The 21,907-nt window shown below is 44.6% G+C and overlaps 2 protein-coding genes across 2 annotated transcripts in view; one reads left to right on the forward strand and one right to left on the reverse strand.

The window, feature by feature from the left end:
* LOC124310854 (tyrosine-protein phosphatase 99A-like) overlaps positions 1-21,907 on the forward strand; it is a 691,797-nt gene that overhangs the window by 268,294 nt on the left and 401,596 nt on the right. The window lies entirely within an intron of this gene.
* LOC124311105 (fork head domain transcription factor slp2-like) lies at positions 405-2,925 on the reverse strand. The gene has a single exon (XM_046775417.1). It carries the CDS (start codon positions 2,537-2,539, stop codon positions 929-931), a length of 1,611 nt encoding a protein of 536 aa, XP_046631373.1. The 5' UTR covers positions 2,540-2,925; the 3' UTR covers positions 405-928.

Consider the following 21,907-nt stretch of genomic DNA (forward strand, 5'->3'; position numbering starts at 1 on the left):
TATTCCTCTTTTGACTCGATCCGCCCAACAGCAGCAGCAGCAGCAGCCGACGCTATAAATTATCTCTTAATCAATGTCCTGGCACACCTTTTGGTGTAGTACAACATAACCAGATGCCCCCCCTTCAACACCTCATCATCTTCTTCTCTCTTTCGGCCCAGGCAATTAGCCTACTGTGCACGAGATTGGACGGGGCCAGCAGCACTCTCGGCCGTCGGTAATCATTTCATCAAAGCTGCAAGTCTCATCAACATCTTCCATGGCTTCCGTTGAAATAACCAACTTGAAAAAAATTAAAAATTTCCAAACTCGATTGGAATTCCTTTGACATGGCACAACCGATTCAGTTTAAAGTTGAAATGAAATCAAGTAAACTCGAAAGACGTTTGGATTTTAGTTTTTCAACACGCTTTGTAATTGATCTGAGATGACACGCATATCCATTTGTTTGGGGAGAGGGAGGAGTTTGAATTAATAATATCGTTATAAATTATGTACAAGTACAGTGGCAACTGAATAGGTAGACTCTATCAACTTTGTCTTTGCAAATACGTACAGGAGACACACACACAGACGCGAGGGAGCACATTTACTTGCATTAATCAAATATAACATTGAACTCGGTAATAATATAATAGAACTGGTTGAAGACGCGGAAACCATAATTCAAGAGTTTGGTTTGATAATTAGGATAAAGAGGTGAGGAGAGATTGGAGAGCAGACTCGAATTGAATTACAATTCGAATCAAGACTTAATCTTCTTGAATAGGAGACGCAATGAAATGTACAAAAATGGACAGGAAGAAGCTCGAACCCAGCCATCCGGTATTACATATGTATAAGTTAACCAAGACCGCAAGCGGCCAAGTCAATTATGTGTGTGTCAACTGGGTCATTTTGGTGATGTCCGTCGCGATGACGGATTTTTCTAGCTGGTCCTGGAGATCAATGGCGGCGAGGTGGGAGTGGCGGCCAGCGGTGAGGTCGAGCTGGAACGGGCCAACTGCTGCTGCTGCTGCTGCTGCTGGGGAGAGACGGACGGTGGTAGGCCCATGCCCATCAGTCCCGTGTTGAAGCGGAGGTGATGGCCCTGGCCGTAAAAGTCGGCGTAGGCGGCCGCCTGTTGCAACAGCGGATGGCCTAGCATGCCGAAAGGCGAACTGCCCATGGCCTGCTGCGAGCTGGGCGGCATGGCCGAGTGGCGGACGGGCGAGTCGGAAGTGGCCGAGCCCAGCAGCCGCTCAACCGAGAAGCTGTGCGCCGGGTGGTGGTGGTGGTGGGCTGGCGGAGTCGAGCCGATCGAGCCCATCTTGTTGTTGCCGGCCAGCGGCGAACTGAAGCCGCCGCCCAGAGCTGTTGGCACTTGCGACGGATGGTGGGCCGACGGATGGCTGCCCGGATGGGCCAGCAGATTGCCGTAGCCGGCCGAGGCCGCGTAACCCACCGCCGTGCTGTAGCGATACAAAGCGGCCGCCGAATTGCAGAGCGAAGCGGCCAGACCGGGCCAGGCTCCCGTCGGCGTCGAGTAAGGATGATGCGGATGCTGGCCTACGGATCCCGGATGATGGGCCGAATTGGGAGCCACTGGGTGGAATCCAGCGGCGGCCGCCATGCCGGGATGGACGGGCGGCATACCAGGGAAGCCGGCCAACGACGGGAAACCGAAACTGCGCTTGAAAGCGGCCAATCGGGACCTGGAAGCTGCGGTGGATCTCCTGCGCAATTTGCCGGTGGTGCCACCGATGAAGACGTCGTCGCTGGACGGATCGAGCATCCAGTAGTTGCCCTTGCCCGGGTCGTCGTAGTGACGGGGCACCTTGACGAAGCACTTGTTGAGCGACAAATTGTGGCGGATGGAATTCTGCCAGCCCTGCTTGTTGTCCCGGTAATACGGAAAGTTCTTCATGATGAACTCGTAGATGCCATTGAGGGTCAGACGCTTTTCGGCGCTGCTCCGGATGGCCATCATGATCAGGGCGTTGTAGGAGAACGGAGGCTTCTCATTCTTCTTGGACTTTTCGTCTTGGCCGTCCTTTTTATTGCTGCTGGAACTCTTGCTGGACGTCTTGGTCGGCCCATCCGCACACTCTTCGTCGCCCGTTTCGCCTTTGACGCCCTTGTGGCTCTTGCTGGACGGCTTGTCGGCTTTGTTGTTGCCTCCGCCTCCGCTGCTCAGGTTGATGGTGCTGGACGACTCTGAGGAGCAGTTGAGATCCTTGAGACTGGCCTCCTCTTCGCTCTCGTCGGAGCGCAGGGGACTGACGGCCTCCATGCCCTCGACGTCCAGGTCCTGCTCCTCGTCGGTGTAGACGTCGTCCACTTCGCTGTTGTCACTGTACACGTTCTCCTTCATGGCCGTCGAGGAGGTGGACGAGTCGGGCCGGTGCTGCTGCTGCTGCTGGTGGTGCAGGTACGGGGCCGTCTCGTGGTGGCGGTGGTGGACGGCCGTTTCCGGCAGGAGAGACAAAATGGAGAAGGACGGCGGAGCGCGGGCCATGGCCGGTTGTGGCAGAGATTGGGGGCCCTCCACTTTGACCATCTTACCACTGCTGCTGCCCGTCGTCGTCGTCGTCCTGGGAGTGCTGGGATCAGAAGCCAGTTCGAGAAGCGAGTCCAGCGTTTCGCTAACGGCCTTTGCTGCCTCTCGATGCTGGACACAAAATTCAATAACGATAGCACTTTTGCTGTTGAAAAACTAAACTTGGTCGCAAGTTCACACTTGTAGTCTGGGCAGAGCTGCGAATCGAATGTAGACGGACAGCTGTCAGTTATAAATAATATAACCCGAGTTGACGGATGGCAACAACAACAACTGGCCAAAATTTGAGATAAAGGTCAAAAGTTGACAACTGCTGAGAGAGGGTGAAATAAAAACCAAACTTTGCTGGGCAACGAAACAAGAAGAGTACGTCTGTCCTGATCAGCGCTGGCTAGCCGAATAATGTCCACACCACAGATGGGCTCCCAGTTTTAATGTTTGGCCAGGTGGGCGGGACCTAAAGTTCTTTTTTTGTAAGGCTGGTTGTGTGTTGTTGGCTAGGGTCGTCTTTAAGACTCGCCCCCCTTTTCGTTCTCGCTGGATGGAAGGAGACCATTCCGGCGGTCGGTCCGGCCCCTCCCACCATCATGGCAGCCGCCAATGAGGCTCCGGCTGAGGGCGGAGCGTTCGCTCGAACGGAAAGGGGAGGTTCCCTGTTTTATTTTTATTTTATTTTCTGGCTTGTTCCCACAGATGCGGAGGAGAGAGAAAAATTGCTGGGCCGTCGGGGTATGTACAGGAAAAATAAGAGCCCCCCGACGTGAAACATCTTCATACTCTTATTGTTGTTGTCTACACACACACTGTGTGTGTGTGTATACGTGTATAGACGCGTTAGAAAGCTCCATGTTCCAGGACACACCTCCCTCCCCTCGTTTACACTTTCCATCCATCCATCCATCCTTGCTCCTATACGTGTTTTTGTTGTGTGGCTATTTTATCCCATCCATAGTGTACACATTCAGACGTCTCTATACTTGGCACGGCTATAGAGAGATGCGAGTAGGTGTACACTCACACACATTTGGCTCTCCTCTATGCCGTACAACATTGACAAATATTTTCTAATATTTTGAGACGAGGTTCCAACGGCATTTTCCACTCGGTTTCCCAGAGGTTTTTTTGTATTTGTATTTTTCTTTCTTTTGCCTTTTCTCTCTCCCCCCATCATGTCTTATAAATCCCATCAGTGCGATCAAGCTGGATGCCTTTTCAGATTTTTATTTTTTTAAGTTGGCGTCAATTGTCTTATGACTTTGAAATTGAATGAATGACGTGTCTGTATTCCGTTTGAACTTTCGGCATCAATTGGCATCGTTTCGTCAATTGCACAGCTGGAAAAACAGAAATAAATAAATCAAGAGAATAGAAAATAATTGTGAGCTGGAGAATGAAACTGGAACCGGTTAAACCGACGGGCGCCCTTTCACGTTGATTGTTGAGTCGAATTAAAAATGTTGGAGAGAAAAGAGCCGGAGCCAGTGGTGGAATAAAGAATTGGATTTTTTTCTTTCTCATATGGCCAACTCACGGCTGCCCCTCCCCCCCCCCTTGAATTATTTAATTTAATTTAACTAAAACTTATTCCATTATCGTTTTTGAGTCGTTTGGATTTTGGTTTTTGATCATAAAATTCTAATTTATATCGATATTTTATTATCGTAAGCATGCTAATTAGAATAAAATTCGTCTGCTCTTATTGAGTTGAAAATTTCGAGAAGACAAAGCAGAGACAAAGTTTAAGCATGGTTCAAGATGTCTTTTAGAGCCTATATTTCTTTTTGATAACTGTTATACTCCGTGCTGTTAAGCGGGTAAAAAATACTAAGAATACTAATAGAATGATTGTGAGAGCTATAGAAGAGATAAACCAGTTCCAAATTTGTTAATTGTTAGTTCTGACTAGCATTTGCCATGTGATTGGTGATTGCCCTGTTGATGCATGGCAGTTTGTTATACTATGTAACCATTTATTCTTTTTTTACAGATTTGAGACCAGAGCCATCATGACTACACAATTTGCAAGTTTTCCTGTTCAGGTGTTAATAACCTGTCACCAGCAACAATCTCAGGATCATCGATTGGGTAATGATTTTCATTACTTTTTTTCCTGTGACCTGCTACATATTTGAATGTTGCATTACCTGCATCTATACAGTGTATTGCATGTAAACCAGAAATTCTTCCATTTATTAACAATCAATGTTTACCCATCAGTGTCTCATTTTCATCTTTACCTGATTTGTTGTTTCAATATTTATTCGTAACCCATTTTTTATTTTTCATTTAGATAATCAGCATCCCCTTCAATTGGAGAAACGTCCGGTGTCAATCGAGTTATGGATCTCTCTGTTTCCCCTTTCTTCAAATGCCCTCGTGTATGCCCATGTGAATGTGGGTGTATTCACGAGGGACACCCTTCACCGTATCCCGTCTGGTGTCATTTAACTCTTTCAGCGGATGGATGGAGCAACTGACGTAGATGCCTGGCTGTATTTCCCAGGCATAAAGGTAGGAAAAAATTTATCTCTATTCTTCCTTTTTGGCAATATTTTATTGGGGTTGATTAGAAATCGTTACGTAGTCACGGACTATGTTTATTCCTGAGCCATATGCGGTTGGTTGCAACTGTTTTCTCTCTCCGTTTTTGTTTTTTCTCAGTGAGGATTCACTTAAAAATCTCATGTCGAACGACTGCAGATTAGGCTTGTAATGTTTTGTACCTCACAACTTTTTCCGTGGGTAGAAAACCATTACATTCGAAAATATTTGAATTTTAAACACTTGAAGCAGTGCAACAATCTGACATTTTTTTTTACCAAGAGGAGCCTGCCGCCACACTGGTACCTCTCATTTTTTATTCCCGTGCATATTCCCATACATACACAACATAAAATAAAACGCATGTTGAAGTGATCATCTCGGCGGAGGAAATCATGCATCCGCTTTGTGTGAGCTCAAAACTCTCCCTCTTGTATTATAGTTGGCTCGGTGTGTGCTGGCCGATTTGTCCTTGTGACAAACCGCAGGCCGAATAATAAAAAGAAAAAAAAGAGGGTAGACACACACACACACACACATAGACTATAGAAAATAGAAGAAGAAGAAAAAAAAAGCATAATGGCGGAAATTCATCGTCCCCTAAAGGTTCTTGGATATGCAGCAGGGGGTTTTTATATAAATGTCCTGGTGTGTTTTTGATTCCAGCTTTTTTTTGTTGTTGAAGGTACACACACATATACATATACTAGCTCTCTCTCTCTATGTTGTGTGTACGTGTATTTTTTTGTCCCTGGTCTGAGGGTGCTGAAGCATGCAACCATATTGCAACCCCCTTTTTTTCTTTCCTTTTTTCTTTCGTTGCACAAATTCTACAGGCCCGCCGATATAAGAATGGAGGATTAAACGTTGTTTAGTCTGCTGTACACATATCCTGGCCAATGAAGATCTGGTTCCGTTTTTCCCTACTGTTTTTTCCCCCCATATACATAGTGTATATACACGGTGTTTGTTCACTTTGTATTGAATAAGCGCTGACTCTGTGACTCTGATCTGCCCAGTAGCCGGCCATATTGCGTATGTAAGTAGTAGTATACAGACGGACTGGTGGTAGAGAGTCCCCTGGTTCGCATGGTTGACTCTTCTTTTGATATGTGTACAAGTCAACCCCGCAGTTGGGGTTATTATACACATCCGCACCGAGATGTGGAGAAGAGAGAAGAAGGAAGAAGTTGAAAAGAAGAGGTCCTCTTCTTCTTCTTCTTCTTCTGATTTTTGTTTGAATGGTTTTTCTTCTTCCAGGTCAGAAACCACGCGGCGTGTACAAACGACGCTGCCATTGTCACCCTATACACACAGTTGTGTTCGCTCGTGAGATCTTTTTTTCTCTTTTATTTTTTGATTCTCTGCTGATCGTTCCACTCGCGCGCACGCAGGAGAGAGAGACGGACAGAGAGAAGCCCAAATCGGCCTAGATCACTTGACTGTTGTTGTGTGTGTATACGGCCACTCTCCTTTTTGTCCCCTACTGGAACTCGTTCAGTTGTTGTCCGATTATATTCTCCTCTTTTGCCAATGCTGCTCAGCACAGCTCGCTGAATGTTTGAGGCCTTTTGCCGGAATCAAAAGAAGATTGATTTCTCTATTGGATGATGGCTTCCTCTCTTTTTTTGAACCCCTAGTTTTTATTCTGTCGACCCCCCTTCATTTCTACTATATTTGCTTTCAGTTGAAAATTCTTACAGCTCTATATATGACTGGCTGGTCGCTCTGGACTGTGTTCACACTTTTGCTGGCCAGTCAGTTTGACGCGCTGCGATGGATCTGAATGGATTTCCGCCCTGGTCAAAATTTAAAAATAAACGACCCGGGCTTTTTCCAAGTCATAAACAAATTCACATTACATATAGTATGATGGGCGTGATCAATCCTTTGGAAAAGTCGTGCGCGTCTAAGATTTGAATCGATTATTAGAAGGCGGATATTATCACAACTGGACGCTTCAGTTCAAATGTCTCCATCTCAAAGTTTGGTCCCCTTTTCTGATAGTCATCTCGACCAGTGTGTCAGCTGTTTACCAACGTCTAAACTATACACACACACACAGACACAATGTCTTGATGTAGATCCTCCACTAAGGCTATCGTTTTTCAATTTCACCGACACTGCGCTACTCAAAAGAGAAAAAGACGTTCTCTCCGCTTTTTGCCGCCGAGATATTCAAACGAGTGACAACTCCAACAGAGTCAACCCAGAAAAAAAAAACCCAGTGGATAGGAAGAGCCAGCAGCTGATTAAACGATGTGACGGTTTTTGGATAGAGCTGCATCACCAAAAGGGGGGCGCGGTCTTCTTTCTTTCTTTCCCCAGTTGGTGTGTGTTTGTCTCTTGGTGAAACGCGATCTAATCTTCTTCTTCTTCCAGCTATAGCCCGTATGCATAAATATATTCGTTTTTCTTCACACGGAGCTGTTGCTGTGGTATAGTGGTGGTCAGCCAGTAGTCAGATGGAATAGAAACATACACGCCACACTATGTGTATAGAGCTTCTAGGGAAAGATAGGCGTGACTCTTGTTAGTCATTCCTGTTTCTCCAGCAGCAGCCAACTCGTCTTTCCATACATGACACGCAAACTAATGTTTACTGGGGCCCAGCAGTCAGCCTCAGCTTATTATTCTCTTGTTCTCCCAAAAGTCATTCGGTCCGCAGCTCAGATAAATACAAAGACAAACGCTTGTGGTGCTGTCAATCTCTCTCTCTCGGAGCAGCAGCAGTGAGGAATAGCGTCGCTCCCAGAAAGGCGAAACTTATAGCGAAGCCAAAGGAATGAAAAAAAAAAAAAAAAATTCGAAATAATATTTAAGGCGGCGCCCTTTTCCAACTAAATAAATCAACTTCAACAACAACATCAGCGTGTTGTGTAGAGATTCTCTTCTTTTCACCCAGCTGGAGATGTTGGACGTATACACACACACTGGCTGGGAAATATCTTTAAAGAATGTTCGCCGGGCCGGCTCTTGATGATATGTGACAACTCTATATGTACATACAACCGACCTATGGTTATGTATGGCCGTCAGAGTGATGTAGTAGTATATGTGCTGGGCTCGGCGCACACTAATGAAGCAATTTGTGTGTGTGTATACGTGTTGTTGGCCACATCATCCCTCTTCGGGCCTATCATATTCGGTAGGCGTGACTCTCGATGTATCAAGAGGAGCAAATATGTACACGGGGAAAAAATAGGGAGGCCGGGAGGGGGAGGGATTTTGATGTGCGCACGTTTAACAGCACCAGCTGTCGGATGCTCAATAAATTGGTTGACACGGATTGGAGAGAAACTGCCACTGTCTCTTTCTTCTCTCTATATACATATATTTATAACAGTATAGAAATATATGGTCCATCCACTCTATGTAATAGGGGGGGGGGGTTATAGGGGCGAAAAAGGGGGGCTGGGATTCTCCTTCTTCTTTTTTTATATAACAGGCATGTATGTATATAATAATCGTGCATGTCTTTTGTGTCAACGAGCTTGGCGTTTTGCTGGTTTGTTAGATCTTGTATATAGAGCCGGGCGGGATGCTGGCGGGGGTCTATATAGAATTCTGACGTCAGAGCGGAACGGTGAAAATGATAAATCCGAAAGAGGGGGGGGGGGTCACTCCCTCTTCTGACCGTCATATCTCCCGACTTTGACGCACAATATCAACGCGCGTAGAGTGTTGGAAAAGTCTGACTCTGCTGGCCCAAAAATGGCTGACTCTGGTTGAATTAAGAGTGATTCTTTTGATCGGCAACTAACGTGGCGACGACACATTCACACAGAAGAAACGAGTTTCGTAATAAACCATGTCTCTCCACTTCAGTATACCCAAAAAGTCACAGTTCAGTCGAGTTTGTAGAGCTGCTGCTGACCTGTGGGTGCCCCCGGTCGAGTGCCCTATAGCTAGACAATTAAAACACACGGTCCAGATGGCAGATATGGACACAGAGCGTAGAGAGAGAGAGAGTATCGATAGACGGGCCGAAGATATACAATGGGAGGTCTCCAATTCGACACCATTGTCAAAGTCGATTAGCAAACCAGTGTTTCAGACCCCATCCGTTTCGAGAAATGACAATAGAAAATCGAGACAAAAATAAAATAAAAAAAAAGGAATAAGAATGGTCAAGCACCCCCCTCAGGCCCAAGCGTTTGGATATAGGCTTATATTATATAGGAAAGTCAGCAGTCGCCTATACATGTATACTATCTCTTCACCCAAAAAGTTACAAACCGTCCCCCACTTTTATTTCCTCGAGTGGAAAGGGCGGACTGTCCGGGGCCGGTTATAAAAAAGAAAAAAAGAAAAAAAGAACTTCATTCAAAAAGTGGACTGTGGAGCACTCTTCTCCTCAATGGTCAGAGGTCCTAATTGCCCTCTAATATATAAGAAAGCCATCACAAGGTTGTAAATCTTGTTCTGGCCAGTTCCGGTCGTGTTTCTTTTTCTTCTTCTTCATCTTTTTTGGCTGGGGTTCTATGATGGTTGTTTCTTTTGTTGGGCCTTAGTGTCACAGATGTTTAGACAAAAAGAGGACCACTGTTTTTTTTTTCCATCTATATAGAACCTTAGTGTAATGTTAGAAGGGGAATTTCTTTTTTTTTTTCGTAGGAAAAGGCGATTAACAGCGCGGTGTATTCAATATCCGCAACTTTGGGCAATTCCACCAACGGCTGTTTCATTTCTATTTGAAAATGGAGCTAGAAATATCAGCTCTGAAAAGGTACACATACACACTTGGGTGTTGCGTAGGAACATTTCGGAGGAGGATCTTCCGTCCAGTGGGCGGAGTTGAGTCCTTTCTCCGAAATGTATACACAATAGAATATACACGTGTGCGTGTCTTTTTCTTTTTTTTTTCTGATTATTATTCGGTACGTTTTCTTGTCTGGCTTTCTCGTCAAAATCGGTTCATGTGCACTTGGACGGTAGATTATTTTGGTATTTGTACATGTGTCGAGATTCTACGGTTTCCGCATATAATATACCCTATAGACAGATGATTAGAATTATTAGAACATGCGCATTTGTATTTATATCCTGTTTGTGTATTTCTAGCGCATCACCCCATTCGTCGATAGACTTTTTTTATTACAAATTCTCTTCTCGCCAAAAACGAAAAAAGCGAAAAAAGAAGAAGCTCCGGTTGTTGGGTATAGAAATTTTTGGCTTGTTTGGCTTCTGCAGACGCACACTCGTGGTGGTGGCCGCAGTATATAGACACAGCGGATGCGATTTCAACAAACAAGCTCAACACACCGACCGGCCGGGCAGGCTGTTTTTAAGGGGGTGTTTTGCAGTAGATATAGACGGGCGACCCAGCATTTGTATACAACGTCATCTGTTGGCACCTCTTATTGAGACATCCGAGCACTCTACCTAAAAACGTTGTAAATAAAATATACACACATTTAGATATAGTAGTATACATTTACTGCTGTCTTGTGTATACGCGCGGTTTAAAGAAGAAAACCGGCGTCTTTTTCGCTTTCTTTCACACTTCACACTCTTGGTCCGTCTGAAAAATCCGGTGTTGTTTTGCCGCCCGGTTCTCATCCCTATTGTGACGGACGCCTATAAAGTTAGAGCTGCTGCTGCTGTTTCCACCAAAAACGGAATCAGATATACACATGGGCTAGCCGGAAATCAATCGGAGCTCTTATTCAACATAATATCATATCCTACTGGCCTCTCTAGCTATAGTGCTATACTCATAGGCTTGTTGATCACTATCATCTTTAGATATATAGACGCGCGATTATAGGCCCAACTATATGTAGTGATGTATTATGAGCTTTGTGCTGTTTTGTGTCGGGTATCATAATATGCTGATGGGCCGCCAGAAGAGCTTAGATCTCCCATTCGCCCGCGACCGCATCACATCAGTCGATGGTGAGTGTCACTCGTCGACCAGTCCGGTTGTCTGTGTGCCGGCTGCTAGTCTATCCGGCAGCATTTCAATAGTTTGGGTCCGCCCAAACAAAAGCCCGGCTTTTTTTCGGCTCTCCTTATAGTTCAAGGATGGGTAAATAGCCCAGCGGGATCTGTGCTGGGCCGAGAGATAGACGTTAGATAGAACACACATTACTAAGCTACTATGCTGCTGCTGTTGCATGGGAAGCTGTTGCATCTTTGTTTTCTGCTGTGACACGAAACATATTTATTTCAAGGCGGTTTCTGGACCCCTCTTCGCTAATTGGCGCCGCGGTTCCTTTATTTTTTCTTAAAATGTTGCCGACAGCCGCGACGAGTTTTTGGGGCTGATTTTCTAAATATTTTCCGGCCAGCAGCGACGACGGAAATGGCGGCGAGACGACGCCGGTTTTTCTATTTTGTTTTTTTCAAATTCTAAACATCTACACACGAACTGTACATGATATAATAAGTTTCTTCGTTCATCGCCCATCTAATGATCTGCTGTCTGATCTCTGGGCCAACAACAAAACAGGAAACAAAAAAAAAGTCGTGGCAAACATCACAGGAAGGAACATGTCCAAATTGTTTTGTCTTTGTTTGGGTCGTCGGGTTTTGATTCGTGCAAGCAGATTTATCGGTGGCGGTAGCACAGATCTTTCCTGCTTTGCTTTGCTTTGCTTTGATTTTCTACATTCCCATTTGATTAGCCAACACAATTCAAAACGTCAAAACGTCAAAAAAGGAAATTCAAAGTCGATTCGACGCCCCAGTTTGATAAGACTTCAAAGGCATCAACTTTTTCACTGGATTTTATTCTGTTTGGTCTTTGGCTGAACTGCTGTGTGATGTCGAGACGGCCGGCGTCGCTGAACGATTTGATGATGTCACAGCTCCGCCAGCCAGCCGTGTGGCATGTTATTGGGAGGGCTAGACGAACGTGTCAACTGATGGAGGAGATGCAGACTGGTGATGTGCTGGTGGTGGTGTATGGCCACAAAGCCAAAAGAAGAAGAAGAAGAAGGAGAGATAAATCTCGTGTTTTCCTATTCTAGATGATTAAGAGAGCTATATAGCGTGCGGCTGCTTATATCTAGACACTAACGCGTCCGGTTGGTAACGAGACGTCATCAAATGTATTAGACGAGAGACTCGCAGCAAGTTTTGTGCTTCTGCTGCGCTTTCGTCGATGACTTCAATTGCAACATCCTCTGCGGCCAGCGGGACCCGCCAACCGCTGCTGCTGCTGCTGCTGCTGTTGTGTGTGTGTACACAGGCGACCCGCATCATCCCACGGTTTTGATGCGCCACATCCTCATTAGCTTCGTTGCGCGACTTGTCTCTCGATTGGTGCCACTAACTCATTGCGACGCCGAGCACCCGGCGGGCAAGCAACAACAGCAAACGGCGCGGTCGCCCAGCCATCAAAATCTTTTTTCTTTTTTTGAATTTCTTTTATTTCTTGGGGCCCGTCTGTTTGCGCCCTGATCGAATGGGATTACAAACATTTCATCTGACTCAATCAAGGGCCAGACACAAGCAGATACACAAGCGGTCAACCTATTGTGACCAGAAATTGGTCACGAAATTCAAAAGGACTTGAACAGTTCGATTTAATTACAAAATCTAATAGCCAAACGAATCATAACCAAATTTGATTTTGGGTGTTGAATGAGTTTGACTCTTGCTGCCGTGGTGATGACGGAATTGTTCCATATAGAAGCGCCGGCGCGGTAAATTCAATTCATTTGAAAAGTTTTCCGTTGAAAAAAATTCGTTTCTTTGATGTGTAGAGAAAATAGCCGCCGCTACGACTGCGACAATCACATCCGCCAAAGATATAATGGCGTTAACGAAATAATACGGTGTGAGCGCGCTTATTCCGTCCTCATCCGCCGGATCGGCTTGTTGTTTTCCCCCCTTTTATCCAACAAAAAAGAAAGAAAAAGAAACAGTCGGAGGTCTCGACATTGCTGGTCAACTAAAGGTCCCCATTTCTAGTCCCCTTTAGGCCCTCGCTTCATCTGTACACAGGGGAGTGAGATTTTTTGGAATAAATCCCGCGCGTTATGATTTAATGATCCGTTTTTGAGCCTAGCACGTGAAAGGCGGGGCCCGGACAACAGCACAACTAAAAAAATGTCGGGTCAAATAATTGAGAAAAACAGGGGTGGGGGGGTCAGGTCACGTGTCCGTGTTATTCCTGCGCCTTGCTTTAATCACATCTAAATTAACTCTATATGGACATACTACATGTTGCTATATTATACGTACGTACATGTAATACACTCGACGGGAACCGATATTATAACATTGCAGGGAGCGGCTACAGCATAGCTGAGAGTCGAGCGCTAATGAGGAAGCTGTCGATTCGTGTGTGTGTGTGTATACAGATCCCCGACTCCGCCCCCCCTCTTCTTCACACGTCTACATATACACAAATACAATGGACGCTGGGTGGAAAACGAGCTATAGAACGAACCAAGAGAAAGAATACGTCGGCTATAGCGCAGGGGGTGCCCCCCGCTGCTCTCTTTTCATGTACAGACGACACCCAGTTACATACACTGTTACATGTGTGCAGCGTATATAGCTAACACGATGGCTGGCTGGCTGAAAAAATAATACGAATCGGAAAATTCACGGCTTACACAGCAGACAAGCCACTGTGAGCTATTTTCTTTATCTTTTTGTCTGTAAGTCTATTTCTACCCTGATACGTCAATCCGATAAATATGGGGTGCTGGCTTTATTTTTTGAACGTGTACATTATATAAAGACGGTCGTGACGCAATGAACACAGGGGAATATTTATTCCCCCCTCTATCAAATGGGAAAATATTGGTGTATTATATACTACTACGTCGTCCCCGTGTCGTTATAGTTTGCGCACGATTATATGTGTAGGTAGATCAGTGGGTGGTATGTGTTTCCTTTTCATATTTTTCTGCCCAAAGCTTTAGAGATCTGATTGGAAGAGTATTTATACAGTTCCACGACCGGTGTGCAGCACAACACACAAAAGAAATAACGAGTGTCAGTGTCACCCAGACTCTATAAGAGCTTTTTACGTTATTTAGCAGGATCATGCATATTTGTTATGCAATAAATTCAAACGGAACGGCATTCTGTGAAAAGGTGAAAACCCAACTGCTGCTGATTGCGGCTTGTTTCGAACCGCATTACATCCAAGTGATGAGTTGATTTGCATTATTAAGTGGGATATTGTGCATGTGGAGGAACGTTGGGTTGAATTACACAGTCTTACAAAGTCTTACAAACAGCTCTCGGCCTGGAGAAACTCGAATAAACCCACATGTTATCCACCCTTTCTTTCTTTTAAAAAAGAATAACAATTCTACCGTACGAACATAATTGAAGTCCTTGAAATGAAGTTGTATAAAAACAACCCGTCGGCTTGTCGGGGGTGAACGAGTATATCGACTGGAGAGTGTATTATTATTGGGTTCAAACACAATACGAAACGTCTAGAAAAATTCGAAAAATACGAAACTAATAAAAGAAAAAAAAACCCTTTGACCGTAAATCAAAGAATAAGATACACAAGCTAATGTATAATAGACTCGTCTGTCTGCCAATCGAAACCTGAAGGTAAAAAGGGCTTGAGACGAAAGCAAACACAACCGGGGCACCAAAAGAGAAATGTCTAAGAAAAGAGGTACCGACGCGAGTGTTTTTGAGCTCGCCGTCTGTTGATGATGGCAGGACATTGGAGTGTGTTGTTCATCGCGATACAGCAGAGCGAATATATTGACGCACAGACGTCTCTCTGTGCAAACATCAATGGAAAGTTTTTTTTCTTTTTTTCACTCGAGTGGTGGGTGCCACACTGCGCAATGTAGGAATCGCTCGCTCAATTGGTCCATTGTGTTATTCAGATTATTCCGCTCCTGCTGCTGCTGCTGGAGATGATGAAGAAGAAGCACCAGGAGCACACACACAAACTCTCGAGGAATTAAAAATATGACACAAGAAAGAAAAAGGGATGAAAGATGTTGTTGTTATTGTATTGTGTCAGACTCGCCGAGTGGTGGAATCTCTAAATTCCCTATACGCGAAAGTTCTTTCCTTTGTATCGTGGCTTTGATATGTTCAACCCGTTATTCTTTGTTGCTGTTGTCGATTTGTTTTTCTCCCATTGAGTTTCTATATTGCCTGGAATTTCGAGCGTTCCCAAACCAATATTTGTCTTGATCACTATAGGCCTGTAACGTTCACCCTGAGATTTGTTGTGTAGGGCTCCTCCCCCATTTCATCTAATAGTGCGGGGTCTAAATACAAAGAAAAGAGACGAAAACAGAAACGTTTCACGCGACCGATGGGGCTCTGTTATGTTGTCAAAGCACGAGATCTATTGTTGTCAACGTTGCGCCAGCATTGGAGGGCCCTCGACTCGAAGGCAACTCGAAGCCACAAAGGATAAAAAGGGAAGAAGAAGAAGACGACAGATCAGCCCCATTTCTGCATAGGCAAGCCTCTTTTTTTACGTTTTTTCTCTTTGGCTGGGGGTATAGACATGATGCAGGCGAGGGACGGTGGTGAGCACGAGTCGCCCCGGCATCAAGATGCCAATGCTGGTAGCCCTTGAGCATATATTTATATTATGAATATAAATATCTAGATAGATGTATTTTTTTGCCTTGAAGAAGAAGAAGAAGAAGCAGCTTTTTTGTGTGTGTGTGTGGTTGGCTCTCTTCTTCTTCTTTTGGCGTCTTTGTGCTGTTGTATATCCAACGTCGCTGCCATTGTGTGACCAACATGGCGTGAGGAGTGGAGGGGGGCACAAGAAGAAGAGACGACAGGCTTTTTCTCTCTTCATCTGATTTTCCTTTTGCTCCAAAACGCGCCGACCTTTGTACTGCTGCGCTCAACCAAGCAGCCCTCTTGAACGCGCCCAACCAGCAGTCGCCCATACACACACATACACACGGAGGAGCAGTTCAGCTTTTGATGATGAGGCTCTACCCACTTGGTTTATTCTACAAAGCTATAAATGTGTATTAGAGAGACGTCGAACAATGTCTATCTCTCAACCACCCCGCACATCGGCTTCTGGCTGCTGCTGCTGTGGGTAAATCACGACAATGGTCCGATATAATATCCAAGTTTGATTATTATTTTTTCAAAAACATTTGAGCAATGAGAGCCCCACTTTGGTGTGTATTTGTCTATTATAGAAACATCAATATAACGTTTGAGTTCTAGATTACCAAAAACGGTCAATCTCAGTTAGATCTGATAAACACAAACATTTGATTGTCTATTTTTTGAGGGGGGTTCTATAAATGTAAGACTGCTGCTGTTGTATCCCCTCACCCGCAGGGAATAATCAAGGGCAGATGAGATAGGATTGTCCAATTCTCCCAGTACATGCGATGATGAATCAGTTTATTCCACAAAAAGAAAAAAACACGGACTATGTGTGTGTGTGTGTGTATCGCGGTTCGGAATCAATCTGCCCGGCGGGGGTGTTTGCGCTTTATCGACAGATGAGTGTCCGTCTCTTTCCAAAGCTGAAGAGGTGGGCATTGATTATCGGCCGAGATATAACCAAAATTTGTGACAAAATAAAAAAAAAAACGGCCGAGGTTTTTGTAGGACATCACGGCCAGGTCCGTCCTTATCCAACATGTTATTTATTAAAACGGACAGATACGTTTATTATTATGATTGTGCTCGACTTTTTGAGAGTGTAAGCCAACAAACAGCCCCCGCATTCGACATGTTAATCTACACACAAGATCGCAAATACAAGTGGGGAGGGGGGGACACGCTCCCGCCCGCCCATCAATCCCTCCCATACACACCACCCGCATCATTCGGTTCGATAATCGAGTGGGAGTTCGGATGAGAGCCGTTGTATTCCTCCCCATTCCCGGGGAGGAATATATTTACAGAAGATACACAATTTGTTGTGTGTGTTTTTTGGGTGGGGGGGTTGTATTGTTCAACTCAAAGATTAGAAATAAACAGGGGCCCTTTTGCTTGATTTAATTTCACAGTTCGACCCCCACCGCCCAGTCGCCCCCTTCTGTTCGTCATGTCGTTTGAAAACTAAAAAAGGATGTAGGAAAAAAAAATAACCGCGTTCCTGTTTTGATTATTTCTTTCTGACTGCTGTGTGTGTGTGTTGGGCTCTCTCGATCGGCGAATAAACAAACCGCCAAAGGTTTTTCCTTTTTCTTTTTCCCAGTTGTTATTTCCAGCGCAAAAAAAAAGGGCGGGCGCAGCTGTTCATTCCCCACAAGGCGAAAGAATAAAACAACAACAACAAAAAGAATTACAAGAAGGAAAAATAAATAAAAAAAACAAAAAAGGGGAAATGTAATAACGACGGTGGAAAAATAATAATAAATTGCCGAGTTGACCAGCGGGAAACAAAAGTGGCAATATTGTATTTATATATATATGTACAGTACAGACTCAGTCGACAGCTCAGAGACACAAATGTGTAATGCACGTTGTGCAAGCAAATACCCGCCCAGTTCAAGTGTTTTGAAATGCAGTAGTTGATCATCCACACGTAATAATTTTAGCCAAACGTTAACCGTGCGAGCAGCTCTGCTCATTTCCATTAAGGGGATAAAACGCAGAACGAATATTCTACAACAAACTACAGACGTTACCGCATAATAGTACAGTATGTGACTATTAGTCCCGTCCATTCGTTAGGCTCTCTCATTCTTTCTCGCTCCCCGCTGTCGTGTCTAATGTCGCTACATATATAAATGGTTGTCAATTAAAACCATCTGCCTGGCACAAAAGTTGTGATGAATCGGACAAAAATGAGAGAACAAAATAACCGCCGCGTTTGTTATACACAGTTGTGACCCTCAAGCGCGCCTGCATAAAATACTAAATAGAAGAGAGAGACAGGAAACGCCAATTTAATAAGAGTCCCGCGCGCCGTAGTTTAATGAGCAACGCGCAGCTTCCCGAAAGAAAAAAGAAACGAGACGTCACTCGCAATTGAAACGTGAATAATAATCGAAAGCACACAGCACGAGAATAAGCGGAGAGAACAAATGCCATTACGTGCCATTTGGCCGCTCTCCCCTTACAATCTACCCACAAGTGCACACACACAGCATGTCGGACCCAGTCGAAAATCTTTTGAACTTGAGACTGGGTGTTCAATTAATCATCACGCCGAAAATAATTTCCAACAACTCATTTTGGGTGAGTAAATTTGTGGAACTGAGAGAGTTGCCTGTTGGTTTGAGCGATGAGTTCGACTCAATCAAAACGTTTTTTTTTACGTCTATTATTATTAATAGGCAAGGAAAAGCTCATTTGACCTAGAACCGAAACGGTTGACATTCATATTGGAATCATCATTAGACATTTTGCTGGCGTTATTACATTTTATTTTAAAAGCGTTTTTTTCCTTATTTTTTGGGGTTCAATTTTGATATTTTTCTTTTTTTTAACGCAGCACAGCATATCCTGGTGATGGTTGTGCTGTGGCCTGTCGGTGTGCCCAAGTCGACACTCACTGCAGGGCTGCGACCATTTGGTCGCCGCCATATTTCTCCTGCCCGTTTCCCGCTGAGGCGGTGACGGCCCTCAAAGCGGAGCCCCCTGAGCGCCTTGAAAGTCGTCGTGTCCCGGCCAAGCGCAGATATATACAACACACACACACACACACATAGATATATATATATATATGTACATGTGTGTGTAGATGTGTGTGTAGATGTGTATACGCAACAACCGTGCGCGGCGCTAAAGAACCGAGAACAGGTGTGCGATAGAGCCTCATCTTCCTCCTCACCATGCAGCGACCCCCCTGCGAGCGCCAAATAAAATAAAATGAAATAAAAATAAAATCGAAAGAAAAAAGGAAGAAAAAAACCTTATTTCTTTCTTTCTTTCTTTCTTCTTGTCCTATAACACAAACATTCCTCCAGCGCTATATATCGCGATGAGCTGTGTTACCTGTGCCACTACCGTGGCAAGTTTTTATCTTTTTTCTCTGTGTCCTTTTATTTTTTAACACGACGATGTGGCCCAGGTGAGAACCATTTCAGTCGCGCATTAGTAGCTCTCTCTATACAGTACGTGTGTGTGTGCTGTGTGTACGTATGTGTGTGTGTGTGTACATCTTTAAAAACCACCGCGTGTCGTAATCATTCGGAATATCCGCTCGAGGCCGTCTATTAGTTAGTTCTCCGAGCACGACCGCTAATGCTTTTCTCTCAATTTGTGAGTTTCTTTCTTTTCTTTTCTTTTTAAATGCATTTTTATTGTTATGATTATTATTTTTTGTTTTTTTCTTTTCTTTTCTTTTCTTTCTTTCTTTTTTTATAGGGAGATGATGTTGGGGGGGGGGGGGGGTTGGGGAGGGTGGTGGGTGGGTGGTGAAGTGATAGCGTTTTCATGTTCACTTCTCGGATGTACAATTGTGTACGGCATATCCATCTGGCTGCTGCAATTCACTTGGAATGCCGCGCAATTTCGTCTCATTTGTCGACCCCAAAAAAATAAAATTAAATAAAAAAAAGGACATAAACATTTTTTGAGGCCTACCCGTTAAAGCAAGAAAAATACCATAGGTAAAACGTGAATCGTATCTGCCGTGCGGGTGTGTGTTTTCCCGTGAATATCCTGGGAATAAGAATCAGACGACCGCTCAAAGGATTGACGTCACAATAACGTTCAATAAAAGCTCGCCAACTTGATGAATGATTTCCGAGCGCCAGTGTGATTATTATTATTGTGTGTATAGAAAAGCAGCTTACGCAACCGCAAAAAAGACACACATAATAAAGCGAGCGCTGAGTCTGCCGATGGTGGCACGACGCTGCTGGATGCGTTTTCTCATTAGTGCGACGACACACGCAAAAGAGTCCCGGTTCGAAAATCAATGACCGCGCGCCCGCGACGATGTGATGTGTTTTTTAGATTTTGAGAAATCGGCTGACGGCGGCTAAAGCTATGTAACAGCAGCAACCGTGGAAAACTTAAATGCCAGCCAGCCTAGTAGAGAGAGTCTAGTACCGGTATAAAATATTAGACCCCGATGTAACAATTTGTTTCCGCTCCGAGAGCGCGGGCAAACCGATTTCAATTTTGAGATTTTTTGGTTTCGTTGTTTCAATGAATTGTACATACAAGAAAAGGTGGTGGCGGCACGCGAGGCAATTCCGCTGGCCGCGTTCATTATATATTACGCCACAGCCGGTGTGTTTTGTGTTACGATTATATTTTTGAGATATTTAGATCTAATTCAAACAGGTTCTGCCCCGGGGTTTCTTTTCCAATGATTGTAGTAGCTCTAAAAGGAAAAAAAATATTTATAACAAATGCAGTTGCTGGGTTTTCCGAAAATGTCGTTCCCGGCGTGTGGAAAAACATGTACGTTTGCAAACACAGCCGTGCGCCAATGTTATTGCCAGCTAAGCCAGGCTACATCAAACTTGTTCGCACGATAAAATAGATACCGCGCGGCCGTTGCCAATGTCGACTGTTCCGAATACCATCATCACTGAAGCGTTCGTGGTTTTTTATTGATTAGAATGGGCGGATATTTCCACGACAACAACACGAAAATATTACAAGATGGCGATTTTTCTACGAAGCAGATAGTACAGTCGCTTTTCACCATCATTTCGAGCTCGTTGATTCGCTCTTCAAAGAAATAACGCGCATCATCGTCGTCGCTTATATCAGAGACTGACTATAAATATCAACTCCCACCGTCAGATGATGATGATGATGAGGTTAAAGGCGCTATATACATCTGCAATTCTCGGCTACCGGCGACTCTCTTTTCATCGTCAGAGGCGCCCGCATATCCAATCGAATAGCCAATTAGTTCTGGTGATTCATTAGCCCGCGCCGACCAGCAGCCACATCAGCGCTATAGACGATAACCAACAGCACAAGAGGTCAGGATGTGCCGGGGCTATACATAGGCAAACACACACACACACACACTAAACAAGGCAAAAGTGGCTTATTAAAAAAATCACTCGAGTCCCGCTGCAAATGATTTTTCGCTTTCTCACAGCTCCAGGAATAATAATTAAAAAAGAGAATCTGATGAAAAGATCTGAGCAAACGATCGTTTTCTTGTATATTTATTTAGTTATATAATATTATAAACACAGCAGAGAGCTAGAGGAGAATATAACCGGGTATAAAAGCGGGTGTGAAGGAAGAAGAAGAAGAAGCTCGGCGGTTTCTTCTTCTTCTTTATTCTGGCTGTTGGTTACATTCGCTATCAATTGATTCAATCAAGCCGCCATCACGAACGAGACCGCCGGTTTGATTCTCTCCTATTCTCTCGGTCCCCCTTTTGTCACCCCCTACGCTTTGACTCTCAATAGGCTCTCGTTATTACGCGATGTTTGTGTGTGTGTGTGCGTCGTATCGGTCGGAAAAGAGCCCAAAGGTTTAGGCGACGAAGAATTCACCGCCCGAATTCACCAAAAACACACACAGCGCACCATTTACGCCGTATAGATCCAACATTGTATACAATCCGCATACATTCTAAAAAAAAGAATGAATTTTTTTCCATGGAATATTATAAGTGTACATATACCCCCCCCCCCCCCCAAAGAAAAGCGACTGGGCAACAAACAATAACAAGAGCGCTAAACTATTTCGACATTTTCCCCCAATTTCCTTCCTGTTTCCGTCTGTCATATCCCCACCAAATAAGTCTCAATGTTCTTTCTCAATCCGCTTCGCTCGCAGCGACGTGTTGAAGTGGCTTCCAGCAGCTTCGCAACTCTTCAAATGCGACGTCGTCGACGCCGTCCCCCCCCCTTTTTTTATTCTCCCATGTACGGTAGTAGTACACACTCGATTCCCCCCCCCCTTCCGTGTGTGCATCTTTCACTGTATAAAGACATTTCTCCGGCCCAGATTTGCATATGT

Source organism: Daphnia pulicaria, chromosome 8 (genome assembly GCF_021234035.1).
Source record: "Daphnia pulicaria isolate SC F1-1A chromosome 8, SC_F0-13Bv2, whole genome shotgun sequence".
Taxonomy (NCBI): Eukaryota; Metazoa; Arthropoda; class Branchiopoda; order Diplostraca; family Daphniidae; genus Daphnia; species Daphnia pulicaria.

Coding starts and splice junctions, on each gene's coding strand:
- LOC124311105 (XM_046775417.1), bottom strand. CDS start 2,539: ATGGTCAAAGTGGAGGGCCCCCAATCTCTGCCACAACCGGCCATGGCC.